This window comes from Belonocnema kinseyi, chromosome 10 (assembly GCF_010883055.1).
Source record: "Belonocnema kinseyi isolate 2016_QV_RU_SX_M_011 chromosome 10, B_treatae_v1, whole genome shotgun sequence".
NCBI classification, from domain to species: domain Eukaryota; kingdom Metazoa; phylum Arthropoda; class Insecta; order Hymenoptera; family Cynipidae; genus Belonocnema; species Belonocnema kinseyi.
The window spans coordinates 69,388,533-69,405,839 of NC_046666.1; the positions used below are offsets into that span (position 1 = coordinate 69,388,533).

At 28.5% G+C, this 17,307-nt stretch overlaps 1 protein-coding gene across 6 annotated transcripts in view; it reads right to left on the reverse strand.

Moving 5' to 3' along the window:
* Nucleotides 1-17,307, reverse strand: part of LOC117181388 (lysosomal-trafficking regulator) — a 52,900-nt gene that overhangs the window by 22,686 nt on the left and 12,907 nt on the right. For 4 of the 6 annotated variants that reach the window (XM_033373993.1, XM_033373995.1, XM_033373994.1 and 1 more), the window contains exons 2-5: nt 15,588-15,718; nt 8,542-8,627; nt 4,316-5,762; nt 982-2,116 (exon numbers count right to left, since the gene is read on the reverse strand). In XM_033373993.1, the coding sequence (XP_033229884.1) occupies nt 982-2,116; nt 4,316-5,762; nt 8,542-8,627; nt 15,588-15,662 (2,743 nt within the window). In that variant the 5' untranslated portion in view covers nt 15,663-15,718. Of the gene's footprint in view, nt 1-981; nt 2,117-4,315; nt 5,763-8,541; nt 8,628-15,587; nt 15,719-15,881; nt 15,907-17,307 lie in introns of those variants that run through there. The other 2 variants (XM_033373997.1, XM_033373996.1) reach the window with 2 other exon arrangements.

The following is a 17,307-nucleotide window of genomic DNA, read 5'->3' on the forward strand; positions in this document are numbered from 1 at the left end:
TTCAGGTTCAAGGTCATTTGAAGGTAATTTGAAGGTCAAATCGAGAAAAAACGGTAAAAAAATTTAAAAAAATATGTTATAGGTTTTTGGGGTCGCTGATTATGAGCCTGGTGTCCGCTGACCTTTATCGCGTCAGGTTCAAGGTCATTTGAAAGTCAAATCGATAAAAAACGCTGAAAAAATTTAAAAAATGTCACTCCCATGACCTTGAACCTGACGCGATAAAGGTAACATATTTTTTAAAAAATTTTTTTACCGGTTTTTCTCGATTTGACCTTCAAATGACCTTCAAATGACCTTGAACCTGAAGCGATAGAATTCAACGGATTCCAGATTCGTAATTAGCGACTCCAAAAACCTATAACGTATTTTTTTGGATTTTTTTACCGTTTCTCTCGATTTGACCTTCCAATGACCTTGAACCTGACGCGATAAAAGTCAAAGGACGCCAGATTTGTATTCGGCGACCCCGAAAACCATAGTAAACCCGAGCTAACCTCAGAATACATGTTTAAGAGTGTCAAATCTCTCGAAAATACAGTTGGTGGGTAGTGGTGTTTCCTATATTTGTAGGGGGGGGTAGGGGTGGCTGGGGGGTGGAGGGTAGTCCGTTTAGCGTGCAATCGACTCGGGATACTTATAAGATACTACCATGATTTTTTCAGATTTTTTGGTCCCTCCCCCTTTACAACCCAAAAATAGGAATTTTCAACCAAGATGGATGACTTTTTAACAAAATTGTTGGATTTTCAACTGAATAATAAAAATTCTAACTTTTCCCTAACCTTTGATAATCAAAGATCAGAATATTAATTATCATTTTTAATACAGAATCTTTTAGACACGGAATAAAAAATAAAAGTTTTTCAAATGCCCTGACTTTTACAGGTTTTTCTGTTTTTAAATTCCTGACTTTTTCCTTATTTTCAGGTTTTCTCTGACCTATAACCACCCTGAATTTAGAATATTTTAGAAGCTTACCTTTAATTTTATCAGCTGCAATGCACACAGCCAGTAATTTAAACAATTTCGCCAAGTTATCAGCAATTGGTTTCTTCGAAAGTTCCACTCGAAAATTCGGGCTGCATAGAGCAACACCAGCAGCAGCTCGCCAAGCAGCACTAGGTTCATAAAATTTCATCTGCCTATATCCACTTTCTTTCTCTATCATTTTTGTATTTTCCACCGATAGTGGATCCGCTGAAAGATTGACGTAATTCGTCAAATCAATTGGCTCACTCGCAGTTGCTAAACTCAAGGGAACAATAGTACCTTCAATTTCCTCAGAGTCGGTTTGCGTGTCTTCTTGTACCCCCTCTTTCGAATCGGTTTCTAATATTGTTACGAGACTACTACTTTGACTTTCGAGAGCTTCTATTAACGCGAAAAGAGCTGGTCTTTCCGACATTGTGTCTTCAAAACTTTGCGAATCCTCGCAACGCATTTTCCAAATTTCCATTATGACGGCGATTTCTAGCAATGAGTAGACGCTTCTTACGAAAGTTGGATTGGGGAGAAGTTTCAGAGCGTCCTGTAATCCATCGATTTCCATAAATCTCTCGAACATTGGAGCATTTACAATTAAGTTAGCCATTATAGATAGACAAGCTTGTATGAGGAACTTGGCTGTTGTGTTATTATTATTGTGTTCGTAGCGGTCCTTCGCTCTCAAAAAAGTCGAGTGAAATACCCTAAAAAGGAGAGCCTCCCGTGCAGGAAAGCGAGAATTTGGCGTAACTTTTAATAAATGTATCATCATAGTGGTGCATAATTTGGAATCATCAGGTGATAGAAGGTCGCTATAAAGCTCAAGGAATTCCCATCGATGTCCTTTGAGTTTACTGCACATAACGCAGTCTTCCGTCGAGACTGGATAAGCGCCAAGTTCCCGAAAAAGCACTTTTTCTAAAAGTGCAACTGCTGGCGCGTAGGTTTGGCTATTTCGCTTTTTTAAAAAACCTACGATATTGTAGACGAGTATTCTTGGTGGAAAACAGCAACAAATTCCGGCTGCTGTCATCACTTTCAGAAGTCTTATTTGAAGATCACTGTCGAATGTGTGAGCCTCGGAAAGAAGGGCGGTTAAAGCCATGAACAGGGAGGAAATGGAACAGACCTGAAAAAATGGAATTCTTATATTATTGTTAATTCAAGTTATTTTACTTCTTTGCATCATTTGAAAGGGGGTTGGAAAAATATATAATTTGCAGGCGTCGAACTCACTTCTAAGATTAAAAATAGTGTAAATAGAGTCACATATTTGAAAAATAGTGTCAAAATAGTGACATACACTTTTCCAAATATGAACTGAACTAATAGAATCCAACTATTTTTTCTGGTTACAAATTTCATTATTTAGTTACAAATTAAACTATTTTGTAAAAAATTTAACAATTTAAAAGACATTATACTTGGTTAAAAATTCAACTGCTTCCTTGAAACTTCGTCTTTTTGGCTTAAAAATTTAACAATGTCATTTAATTATTTTTGTTTCTTGACTAACAAATTTTTTTATGTTGAAAAGTCATCTCTTTCTGAAGAAGTTAGGTAGAAAATTGATGTAATTTATTGTAAATTTATTGACTTGTTTCATGAAAATTCGCCTTTTGGTAAAAAATATTTTAAAAATCAATGAAAAATCAATGAAACTTTGTTTTATCTTTAATTAAAATATTTTATATTGAAATATCAATTATTAAATTTTTCCATAGAATTGTAGAGGCCTTTAAAATTAGCGAAGAAGTTCAAAAATATTTTTCAAGGAAAATTAAAAAAAAACAGTGACATTATCGGAAAATTGTGAGAAAAAAGTTTATGCAGTGCCATTCTTTTCTAAACAGCAGTCAGACCCCTGCGTTTGTCTATATATAAAATTTTCTTTAAATTTCCATTGGTATTAAAAATCAAAAAAATAAACCCACCAATCATAATTGGTTTATAAAAATAACTAAGCAAACCAAAAGTCTTTAAAAATTTCGAAATTATTATGTTATTATGCATTAATGACAAAAATTCTGAATTTCGCTTCGTTTTTCTTTTCTGGATCAGTAAAAAAAAGTTAATAAAAAGTTTTGTTTCTTAAAAAAAATTTCTTTCAATTTTCAATATTTCATAATTTTGATAAGAAACAATAAAAATTAATATTTTTACGGCATCAATAAAGAACTAAAAGTCAACTTTCATTTCGACATCAAAATCAAAGTATGATCTTCTATAAAATGTTCTATAATTTTTATTATGAAAGTAAGCAAATTATAAGTGTACTTATAAATGAATCAGCTTGCTCTTTTTAAACACTTTGCGCATAGAAATACAATATGTACACAGGATAAATTTCTATTAATAATTTTATGTATTTATTAATTTAAATAAGAAATGGATTTTCATACAAGGAATAAACGTGATTTTGAAATCACAAGTTTTATTTTCATTAACTCTTTCAATAATTATAATAAAAATATTTAATAAATTATCAGTAAATAGTGAAAACCCGTTGAAATTTTAACCAGAAACAGACTTTTTCACAAAATTGTTAAATTTTCTACAAAATAGATTATACTTTAACCAGAGAATTGAATTTTCAAACCAAAACATACAATTTTAACCGAGCAGAATAATTTTCTATAATGTATATTAATTTTTAACCAAATAATATAATTTTTAACTAAAAATATAAATTTTCAACCGAGAAGATTAATTTTCTACCAAAATAGATTAATTTAAAAGTAATACATGAATTTTTAAACAAGCATTTAAATTGTTAACTAAAAAATATACATTTTCTACCAAAATGAAGAACTTGCATTATTATTGTAAAAAAAATTACAAAAACATCGAACATTCACCAAAATAGACTGATTTTTAATCAAGAAGATGAATTTTTAATTAAAATAAAGAATATTCGACTGAAATTGTTAAATCTACATTTAAAAATATATTTTCACCCAAAAATTCGAATTTTTAACAAAATAATTAAATTTTCAACTAAAACAAGGAATTTTCAACTAAAACAAAAAAGTAAAAAATTAATTATTAAAAAGTAGTTAAATTGAAAATGAAAATAGATAAATTATAACTAAAAAAGATATTGATTGCAATTAAATTAATTTTATTACTTAAATTACTTCCAATTATGTGGATTTTCAAGTGAAGCACTCTTGATTAGAAAGGATTACTCCGAGCTATCTGAATTATAAGTGAATTACAAGTAGAGTAATTTGACTTTCAAGTAGAAATCGGTCCAGTGGATCATCAAAGTGGCTTCCCTCTCGGTTAATTATAAATACTAAAAGGAATCAAAATATTTTAAACATACCTGTTCAGTAATGGTGCTGACTACAGGTTGATGACAAAACGGGATTCCAAAGACATCAACAAAGTGATGATGCGTATTGACCCTCCGCTTCTGCTTCGTTTTTCTACCCTCATCCGCAGAATACAATTCCTGTCTTACTCTTTTCAAGGCCGAAATCAGCGCTCCAATCATATCAATAAGCTTTCTCGCCCTCATCACCGATTTCGTCTGATCAGTACTTGGCAAAGCTACTATCGTCACGACCGTTCTCTCCACCAACTTTCCATCTTGGCTCTCCACAAACAGTTGAAACAACTCCGAGAAGTCCTTCAGCTTCTCCGTTGACTCTCTCTGGTGTAGAAGATAATACAAAAAAGTGATTATTCCATAAGTCGTCGCAAATATGAACTCTTGCAAATACGAGCCTTCCTCCGGCGTTGCAACCGAGATCGACTTTTCACAAGCATCTTCCAAAAGCCTCAGAGTCATCGGCAATAACCCATTGTGAATGACAGCCATCGTCGGCTCATCAGTTTTCAAAACTCGTTCTAAAGCCGTCAGCATGAGCCTAGCTGCCGCCGCCTTCAATGTGGCACATTCTGTTCTTGACAAATTGACCACATCAATTCCAAACTGCAGACTCCATAAGACATCTAGGGCGAATTTGAGTATTTGAACCGCTGGAGTCTGCTCAGTTGGTGTGTCATAATCTCGCAGGCCTTGGAGAAGTTGTAGAATCAGGAGACTCGATTCGAAGGGACCGATTTTCGAATCTAAGACACCTTTGACCCTCTCGTCGATGAAGTCTTCGCAAGTTTCTTTTCTTGAAGATCGAAGTGGGGAAAGATCGTAGAGACAAGTTCCCTCCCATTTTCGTTCTTCATCGCTGCGAACTACTGAGGTGAAATATTCAAAATCCATCGGATTGAGACGAACTTTCAGTGTTAATGACCTCGCTTGATCGATGCCATCGGAGAGGTTATCTGATTCGCTGCTGATCGTCTCCTGGGTTGTTTTCGTCACCGCAAGATGCTTTTGCGACTGCGGTTTTTGCTTTCCACTGCTGGTGCTGTACTTCCTGATTCGTTTTCGTCGGGTGGCCGCATTTTCTGAGCTGGGCTTGGGTTTTGCATTCTTCTTTCTCGCGTGCGAGATGATGTCGATCGTATCGACCGTCTCATCGTTGCAGTGAAACCTTACGTAGGGATTAGCCGGAACTGACTCGGCACCTTCCTGAAAGGCAACCGGATATAAAGCCGGAAGTAGGGCAACCAACTCTCGTCCACAGGAAAGACCGCGAATTCCGAGCAAATTGAGAACTGCTAGGAATCTCCAGCCTCTATCTTGAACCAGAAATTTTCGGAGACCTACTAATTCATTTCCGTCTCCTCGAGAGGCGCAGATTGCGTGCACGTCGGAGAGTAGCTCGCAGGCAATAAGAGTTGAGACTCCACTTATTCCAGCAGTACTGGGAAAAGAAAATTATTATTTTAACGGATGGATAGACTGGGATTTGAATAATAGGGTGCGTAGTGACTTTCAGGAACAAAATTTAAGGTGTTTTCCAGGTGTTTTCCAGGTGTTCCAGGTGAAGAAATCAAGTTTTTCCAGGGATTGGAATAACTTAAATATTAGCTTTATTAGTTTAGTAATACAAAGTACATAATTCTCATTGGTTTTCAAATATTGTTTGCCCAATCGAAATAAACTTTAAAGCTAAAATAATTTTTTAACATTAACTTTCAACTTGAAAGACTTTGAATCTGGGTTTACAATATTTCTTTTTGAACTGTTAAGCTTGTCAGCTTAAATTATTTTCAAATGAGAGAAATTTGTAATTTTCAACAAAGAAGATTAATTTTATATCAAAAAGAACGAATTTTGATCAAAATACATCAATTTTGAATTAAATACTTGAATTTTAAAATCGAAACGATCAATTTTCAACAAAAAATACAATAGTGTAATTTTTAGGTACACAAATTAATTTTAAACAAAAAATAAAACGCATTTTCAACAAAATAGTTCAAAACAGTAACATAAAGATGCTTCTATAAATGGAGAATATTTTTTATTCAATTTAACATTGAAATAAAAAAAAGATGAATATTGAACTAGAATACATAAGCATTCAATTAAATAGTTGAATTTTTAACCAAATTTTCAACCAGAAATGGAATAGTTAAATTTTCATTTAACAAAATTAATTTGCAACCGAACTGATGAACTTTTAATTAAAATTATGAGTCTTCAATTGGAATAGTTGAATTTTAAATTTAAAAAATAATATTTTTTAAAGTAAAATGGTGAATCTTTAACTGGTATAGTGGAATTTTTAATCAAGAAGATTAAATTCTACCAAAAAGAAGAATTTTCTACAAAATACATGAATTTCCAACTAAAAATGATAAATTTTCAGCAAAAATTAAATAGTTTAATTTTTATTTAATAAAGTATTGTTCAAAACAAAGAGATGAATTTTCAATTAAAATGATGGAATATTCAATTGGAATACTAAAATTTTCAGTTAAAAACAAAATAATTGAAAAAAAATATTGCAACAAAAAAGATAAAGTTTCAACAGGAATAGTTAACTTATTTTGCAGACAAACAGATGAATTTCCAATTAAAATGATGAATCTTTAAACCAAAAACTTAATTTTTAACAAAAGAGTAACTTCCAACTAAGCAATTGAAATAAAAAAAAATAATTCTGAACTAAAATGAAGTAGTCGATATTTCAACCAAAGAAGATTTTAATTTTTGATCAAAAATAGTCGAATTAAAAAAAAATACATCTTTTCAACAGAGTTTAAATTTCAGCAACCAGAGATTTTTCTGTCAAGAAGATTAATTTTCTACCAAAGCGAACAAATTTTTAACAAAATACATAACTTTATAATCGAATACTTGAATTTTTAATTAAAAATTATCCATTTTCAACAAAAAATGCAATAGTGAAATTTTCAGTTAAATATATAGTAATATAAAGCTACTTTTACAAATAAAGAATCATTCTTATTTAATTTTACATCACAATTTGAAAAAATTGAGCACGATCTTGCAAAAATTCCTTGAAATTTCCAAGTTTTTCCCGGTAAATAAAAATTCCCTGACAATTCTAGGATTTCGATGTAGGATAGATACTTTCTATTTAAGTTTTAATTACTGTGAGTTCCTAATTGTTTAATTTTGAAGGCTTTAATTTGAAAATATTCACTTCAAAACATTATTTTGATTACATTTAAAAGCGTCCTGAAATTTACGCCACTTTCAGCTGCAATTATTTACCTGCAATTAAAAATCTCACTTTTTATATTTTATTTTGCAATACTTACTGTTTTATTTTGAAGGCCCTGAAATTAGAATAATTCCACTTGGAATAAGTGATTATTTTGTAATCTTTTAACTCAAAACAGTTTTTATCTAGAAGCAAATGTTATTCAAAAACAAATCATCTAATGACTATCTTGAAAGTTCTGGTTAGTAGTTGGGCAAAAGACCCCCAATGCAGTAAAATGTAAACTACGGAGGAAAATTCCGGAACTGTTTAGTTGCACTTGGATATTTGTATTTGCTAAGATCTCGACAAACATTCCAAATGCTACTATTTACCGTAACTTATCGAAAATTATTATCATTTGAAAATTTTTATTGTACTCGTATTTTAGACTCATCTGTTGATTTTTGGGCATACCCTATCTTTAGTATTAGGACCTCGGGATTAAGTTTCATTGTCATAATTATCCTTGTTACACATTCAGTAAATAAACAACAAGTGAATGCAACAATGAGTAAATATTATTATTTAAGTACTTTTATCACCTGCGATATCATCTTGATTGCATTCACAAATACACTCCGACGCTCTACTGTAAAAATTTTAGCTGAAAAAATAAAAAAAATCCATACAAAAATATAAAGAATTTTTCAACCTTAATTGCAAATTTCTGAAAATTAAGCATTTAAGATTCATGAATAGCTTTTCGATTCAATTATAAGATTAGCTTCAACTACCCAAAAAATACATTTATTCAGTTTCGTACACGTCATAAACTTAGATCTTTGTTTTCTTCGAAACCAAATTCTTATTGCTACTCTTAGGATAAACGATCAAAGGCCAAGAATAATAACAATTGAGTCAATGACCGAATGATTAATTGTATACACTTATTTTTCCCGGTCTCTGTGTGACGCTTATTCCGGTGTTTTAAGTATAATAAATAATAAATATATTGTGTACTTACCAAAAGGTAATGGTATCTTTCGCATCCTTTCCATCTTTCACTTCAGCAAGTAGTTCCGCAAGAAAAATGTTTAGCCAAGACGATTTCTGTAATTTAACAATAAAAATATTGGATAATAAATTAACTATAAACTACCTAATAAACCTTATTAGGGCGAATTTTTTAAAGGCTGATACAAGATGGCCGTTTTATTCAAAGAAAAAAATTCCCGGTCATTTCCCTGGGTTTTCACGGTTCAAACAATTTTTTTATCTTTTAAATTTAAAAGAATAAAAACTAATTTGCAAATGAAAGAGAAACTAGCTCTAGAATCTTTAACTTTTTAAACTAAAATTTAAAAAGTTTTTTACCAAAAAAATTGTTTAATCAATTGCTCATTATTTACATTTATCAAATTGAAGCTATTAGCACTTTTCAATTCAACAATTTTAAATGAAATGCAGTAAAACTGCAACATTTTTAACTTTTATAAATTGTAGAGCTAAAAGATTCAGATTCAGTTAAACAAATATAAGTCCAAGTTATCATTTTCAAAACTTTAAATTGAAAAATGAATCAGTAAATTTGTAAAATTTCAAAATTACATACATCATTTTAAGAATTTTCAAGCCAAAAGCATTAAAAATTGAAAAATTAAAATGTTTCAAACTGAATACTTTTCAAATTATAAGTTAAATTATTTTTATTTCAAATAGTTTCAAATCAAGAATTGTTCAATTGTCATTTATATATCAAAATTTGTTACAATTTTAAGTTAGAAACATTAGAAATTGAACAATTACATTTACAATTAGATGTTTACATTGCTTTTATTTCATCATTTTTTAAACTTATTACTTTTTAATTAAAAGCTAAATTATTTTCATTTGAAATAGTTTTAAATCAATCATTGTTCTATTATTATTATTATTCATAGAAAAAATTTGTTTTTATTTCCAAATATTTTAAAATATTCTCTTCAAATATTTTTTTTTCAAATAAAAAATAATTTTCACATGAATATCAAGAAATCTCTTTTTTCTTATGTTAGAACCTTTCGAAATTCTTCAAAAAAAAGCTTCAAAATGTTATTTCAAAACTTCTATATGTGTTTTAAAATATTCGACTTCTTTTTTTTTAATTTCTTCAAAATTAGAAAACTTGCCTTTCTGACCATTTGGGAAATATATCATAATCTTGTTCAATATTAACTTTAAATTAATTTTTTTTAAAATCATTTTCTATTATCCTAGGAATCTTAGGAATTTTGTTGTTCTTTTGAAGACCTTCACATTTCTTAGCTGGCTTATAATTTTGTTGTTCGAAATCTGAAAAATCTACATTTTGTTTTCAATTATTTGGGATCATTTCAAGCTTTAAATTAATTTTGAATCTGTTCAACATTTCTGAATATCTCTTTAACTTGCTTGAATTTGTTCTAAATTAATCAGTGTTAAATTTTTATTTCTATATCAACAATCAACCATTTCACTTACAAATTAATTTTTTTAATATAAAAATTAAAATTGTAATGTTCACTGCTTAGATTCATCCCTCTTTAATTTTAAGGATTCAAAACTTTCTAGTTTAAACAATTCAGTTATAGTTTACAATTGATCAACTAAAATGTTTTTTATCCAAGATTTGTAATTTCAAACGCTTTTCACGTTTGATTTTTTAAGTCTTAAAAATTGCATTTTTAAATTCTTTCAATTAAAAATAAACGCTCAAAAATGAAGATATAAAAAGAAAAATTTTTATAGTACAATATTTTAGATCTATCCCATAAGGCACCAGGAAATTTTAGGATATCCAATTTATATCCAAAGATATCCTGCGGACATCCTACATATATATTCTGGATATTTACAGGATATCCTTACAAGGCGGAAATTTCTACATCCCTGGGGTATCCATAAGATATCCTGAGGTGTTTCTTGGGTATGTATGGGTTATTCAAATGTCCAACGTAAGATATTCTATAACTTTTTAGATATCTCACGTTAAACATTGAGATATCCAAGAAGCATCCAAAAAATCTCTCAGGATATATGGGTTTGTAAATAATTTCTCAAACCATATGAAAGATAGACCAAATCAAAAAATAATTTCACTGTCATTTCCCGGTTTTCCCGGTTCAGCGGCCACTCTGCTGATGTGATAAAATATAACCATTTATTCGTTCGATAATACAAAAAACATTGATTTATCTTGAAATATCAAAAAATAAGATACTCTATGAACTGTAAATATATTCACGATTGAAGAAAGCTCCTTACTTAAAAGAAAATAAAGAACATCGTATTTTCTCAAATTCTTTGCACTTCGATAAAACTGCACGATTAACCCATAATTGCAGGGACTTTGCTCAAAGTAGCGATCTATAACAATTAATATAGATAAATTATTAATCTCGTTTAACTTTTTTGATGCGACTCCCCTTGCAGCACTATCGCACTTGCATTACGGAAATTAACTTTTGCGTGATGAATATAGTTATAAAAATCATTCAGTCATAATTGCAGACTTAATTATCTTTTTATTTGAACTTCTTTAATCTAATATTCGTGGTTTCCAAAAGAAAACTTTAATAATTAGTGCAATTATTCCTAAATTATTTAAATCCCTTACTAACAGAATACAATTTTTATCATCCAATAATTGTATTCAATGTTAAAATATAAATAATAGTTTTTAAGCTTAAAGAATAAATATTTAATAAAAAATAGTTATTTTTGTAATTTACTGAGTAAAAAATATTTCTAAAACATAGAATACAATTCTGACTTAACCAGTCGCATTTTGAATATACTCATTCTGAAATATTGACTTTCACTCTACTTGTAGGTTTTCATGACATTTGCATAGTCGGGATTGTATAACGATCGAATCGGGGTAACATTACGTGAAAAGTCAAAACATGACGTACGATTTAAGTAGATCATTTAGTGAAACATCAAAAAGTAAAACAAAAAAACTTCCCTGATCTTTTTTCTCAATATTAGTCTTCCAATTGACGCAATTAGCCGACTCATAATCTGAATAAGATAAGGTAAATGGTGGTTTGGTGGACGTTCTAATGAAATAGTGAGAAGCTACAGTCCGTTATAACGGTGCAGTGCTTATATTGTTAATTAACAATAATGTGAAAATTGAAGAGTTTCTTCAACACGTTTTGTTGGATTGTTAAAATTTTCCCCTATTCGAATTCATTACGACTCATAGTTTACAGGAGATTAATTTGCTAATTAGGGGTAGCATGATTTCGGAGAAGCCTGTCTTTTAATAATTTCGCATTGCTATAACAAATATTACGATCGGATTTTTCTTGTTAGATTTTTAAAGGGTCAAAAATCAAAAGGGCGAAACCCACATTTCTGAAATTTTTCACGGCGTCAAAAAAAAAAAAACGTTCCCACTTTGTCAAAAAAGGATCGTCTGAACTGTTTACTATTGGTATGCATAATATTGCGCAATATACTCGACTGAGTACTCGTATACTTCGGCCCTTCCTGGCATGAGTTACGGTGAAACCCATTATTCCATTTCGATTCTACGGAAAAAAATTACAGTAAGTCCATATATTGTAAAACTTTTCTTTATGCCCAATTAGTTCTGATAAATAAAAATTTCATCTATTGTCTATAAAATATCTTGCAAAAGTGTAATTACGTCGCAAAGAACATTCGAATTTCCGATAAATAATTATGTAAGGAAATGTATCAGTCTAAAGAGATAATTATCAAAAGCTTGATAACCTCGGTACATTGTATCGATTTTGATTGTAGAGATTAAAACGTCATTCTTTGGTAGCGTGCGAAAAAATAGTTTATAAATAACAGGCGTATCAGTTCTAAGAGATGAATAATAATAACAGTTCTTGAAAAACAGGTTTAATCCTTTCAATTGATTTATTGCGTATATATTAATATTTTTTAATCATTTGATTACTGAATGATCTTCATTCCCAAACAGTTATAGATTAATGAATTAACTTTTTAATTTCCTAATTGGTAATTGTAAATTAAAATTTGAATATAGTGAATCACTCATACTTAGTCACTTCAATAATTACTTAATTAAATTATTTTAATCTAGGATAAACTAGTATTTTTTTTTTTAATTTCGATTAAAGTTTAGTGACGTGTGTATTATGAAACATTGTTACAATATTTAATGCTCATAAGATGAGAAATCAAAACAAATTTATAAGATCTTAATTTAAAAGCGTATCTAATTTAATAATTAAACAGTTCTTGATGTAGGTCGGGAGATATCAGGGTCACTTGATTTGTTAATAATGTTTTGACAATCATGATGAAAAGAGAGGAGATTGTTTCAGATTGATTCAGATTCAATCTTAAATAGACTAATATTTATAATAAATAAAAAATATATCATTTAATAATACCAATCATCACAGTCTTTATTAATTGAAGAAAAAAGGTGACCTACAGCAAGTTTTTGCTTAAGCCTTTTCAAATGAAAATATATTAATATTTTCAATTTTAATTATTTTTAAATACACTAAATTTTTCAAATTTTGAGGGTCGCTGCTAAAAATTAAAAAAAAAATTATTTTTAGTTTAAAAAATGTTTACAACAAAATTATGTTTATTGCCATGGATTTCTGTTAATACAAATTTAAATTCGAATTCAAGTGCTTTTTTATTACTTTAACAACTTTAAATTAGGAAACATTTTCCCATTTCTAAAACTTTATAAAAATTAAAATTCTTATAAAATGCATCCCTAATTCTTTCTCCGAACACAAAAGCTTTTTGTTTTTTAAGCTCAAGGATTGTCTTTAATTTCAATTATTTTTAAATTTTTGTTCTTTTTCAAGTAAAAAACAAGGCCAAATCGCTATAAGTGTAAGCTTATAAAATTAAAGAATTTTTAAAGCAAAAAAAAATCAAACTATTCAAACTACAATCCTGAGGTTTTGTATTCGCCCCATAAAATGAACACAGTGGAGCATGGAAAAATACGAAGAATTTAAACTTCACCTTCAAAATTCCCTGAATTTGTCCTGATTTTTCGGTAAAAGATTTTTTATTTTCATTAAACATTAATATTCCAAAATTAGCATATTAATATTATAACATTTTTAACCAAGAATTTTCCAAAAGGACGACTTTAAAAAAAAAATATATAATAAACTTCGAGCAAAAATAATTAAATTTTCTACCCATTGATTAAAATTTGTTAAAAAAAGTTGAAGATAACCAAAATGTAATAAAATTTGCAATCTAAAAGGACAATTTTTCTGTCTAAATAGACGAATATTCAATAAAACAGTCGAGATTTTAACCAAAAACTTAAATTTTCAAGCTAAAACGAAGATTTTTTTAGAAGATAGTTGGATTTTTAACAAAAAGAAGCATTCTCAACGAAAAAAGTAAAAGTTCATCATTCAACCAAAAAAATGAAATTGCTACCAAAACAAATGAATTTTAAAACCAGAAAAACAAACTTTTAACAAAGGCGATTAATTTTCTACCATGAAGACGCATTTTTAACAAAATACATAAATTGTCAACTAAATAGTAAATTTGCACACCAAAGACATACATTTTCAGCTAAAATTATGAACTTTTCAAATAAAACGACAAATTTCCAAAAATAAAGATTCTTCAGTAAAGAAAAAAAGTCCATCCAAATTTTTTAACTTTTAAGCCTAAGGACGATTTTTCTGCAACAGTTTAATTTTCAAAAAAAATTTCGTTTTCAACAAACAGTTGTAATTTTAAGCGAACAAGAGGAAATTTGAAACAAAGAAGATTATCTTTCTTTACAGAAAGACGAAATTTCAATTTCAAAAATCAATTTTCATGAAAACAGTTTAACTCGCAACCAAAGAAATGAATTTTCAATAAAAATTATGAATTTACAACTGGAATAGTTAAATTTTCAGTAAAAAAAAACTTTTTGATGAAAAAAAAAGAAGAAATTTCAATGAAATAGTTGAATCTTAAAGTAAAATTATGAATTTCCAATGAAAAAATTATTTCTTCATAAATTGGTTTATCTTTCCACAAAGTAGTTTAATATTTAACCAAATTAAATTTTAATTGAAAAGTAATAACAGTTTGTTTAAACCAAAAAAAGATATACTGTCAACAAATAGTGGAATCCCCAACCAAAGAAGATTAATTTTCAACCAAACTGTTTCATTTTTATTAAACAAAATATAGAATTTCTACTCAAGCAGATGAATTTTTAAATGAAATAGATGAACTTTCAAACAAAGAAAGAATAAATAATTAAAGTTTCAATGACCAATTAACATTACGTAAAATCTTTTCTACACGGAATAAAACAATTTCCCATTAAAATTGGAAAATTTCAAATTCATTATCATTGTTAGCTATTTAAAGTGTCTTTTAGAGAAATTCCCTCACTTTAGCAGAATTTTTTTCAAAATCCCTGAAATTTCCTGGCTAATAAAATCCCCTGATTTTCCCCTGATTTCCAAGTTTTCCCAAACCTACAGCCACCATCATTGAAGCTCTTGACATATAGAATTGATAAAAAATAAAATTCGCTATTTAATAGTTATATTATTTTCATATCAATTTGAGGCCTTTTCGCATTTGCAATTAAGAAAAAAAATCAAATTTGCTATTGCACATTAAAAATTAAAAATTAATAATATATAAGAAATAATAATACATACAAAATTGCAAACTAATATGCGAAGCAAATTCTTTTTTAATGTAATACCTTCGAAACCCTTACTTGAGGTCGCTTGTCAACCTCGTCTCTGTTTTTTTTTTAAATTTGTCTTCTTTGAATTTGAGATTTTTCTATCCCAAAATATAAAAAGAAAACTTTAAATATTCCTTTTTCAAATTCCAAACTTCAAGTAAGTGTATTATATTAAATAAGTTAAATACATTCAGCAAATATACAGTCCGAAAATTCGTATCCCAGTTGATATTCAAGGAACGGTCTCTTTAGGTATTAGAATCGGGAACCTTACACCTTGCGGTTGCGCATATATTTCAAATAAAGAAAACTGGTTATAATATTGATGGAATGCTGATCATCAAAATTTGACATACCTCGTGACTATGTGGTTCGGCGTCGATGAAGTGGTCCCACAGAAGTTGCAGTTTATTGGTCTGGGTCGTAGTCATTGCCACAAGGTCCTGCTTTGTAATCCTCTATCATTCGAAGGGTGTCCTCATCATGTCTGATACAGAAAAGAAGACTCCTTTATTGTAATCGTTTTCTTTTTACAGATATCTTTCGTTGAATAAATTCAATTTTCAATTTAGAAATTATATCTTTTATCTATATAAATGAAAATCAGGATATAATAAAAAATTATGTAGTAAGATAAAAACTATAATAACCTGGTCGAATCAAAACTGAAATACAAAAACACGTCGGAGTGGCTGAAAAACTTCATTCACATTAATTTCATTCTTTCTACAAAAGAAGATGACTTTTCTACCAAAAGTGGTGATTTTTAACCAAATTTTTTAATTTAGACCTATAAATATGAATTTTAAACCAAATGGTCGAATTTTTAACCAAATAATTAAAATTTTTTAGAAGATAATTGAATTTTCAACCAAAAAAGATAAATTGGTAATCCAAAAGGATAAATATTCTGTCTAAATAGACGAATGTTCAACAAAACAGTTATTTTTCGACCAAGAAATGTGACTTTTTAACAAAACACTAGAATTTTCAACGAATTAATTAAGTTTTCAACGAAATAGTTGAATTTCTAAAAAAATGCTTGAATCTTTAACAAAATAATTAAGTTTTCAACAAAATAATAGCATTTGTAACCAAATACTTGATATTTCTACCTACAAAGATGAATTTTCTAAAAAATAGTTGAATTTTCAACTTAAAAAGTAAAATGTTTCAGAAAAATGTTTCTTAACGAAAAATGTAACAGTCGATATTTCAAACAAGAAAAAAGAAAATTTCAAAAAAATAGATAAACTTTCAACAAATAGTTGAATTTTCAATCTACAAAGATGAATGCTTAACAAAAAATGTAATAGTTAAATTCTCAACTAAAAAAGATCTCAATTTTAATAAAATAGTCCAAATTTTAACCATAAAGGTAGACTTTTAACTAAAATTATGAATTTTCCATCCAAAAGACGAATTTTCAACAAATAAATATTTATCAGACAAGAAACGAAAGTTCAATTTTTAACCCAATAATATGAATTTTCAACTAAAAAGTTAATTTTCAACCAGACACTCGATTTCTTAACCAAAAAAGAGGAAATTTCAAACCAAAAAGTTTAGTTTTCTAGCAAAAAGATAAATTTTCAACTAAAAAAAGCTGAATTTTTAACCATACATAAAAAGGTTACGTTTTCAGATCACAAAATTAATTTTAAAGAAACAGAAAAAAAATCTTTAACAATACTTAAATTTGCAATTGAAAAGATAAACCTTAAACCAAAAAGTTAAATTTTCAACTAAAATGATGAATCTTCAAAAAAAAAATGATTTTTTTAACAAAGTACTTTAACCAAAATATATTTTTATTTAAAATAAAAAACAGTTGAATTGAACTAAAAAAAATACTTGTAATGTAACCAAAAAAATATTTGTAATAAAGAGAGATTTCTGTAGAGTTTCAACGCCAAAATATAAATTTGGAAGAAAAAGCTAAATTTTTTCCCAAATTAGTTGAATCTTCAACCCAAAAAGAAGAATTTAAAAGAAAGGTGGAATTTTCAACCCAAAAGGATGACTTTAAAAAAAAATTGTTGAATTTTCGAACACTCAATAAAATTTATATTATAT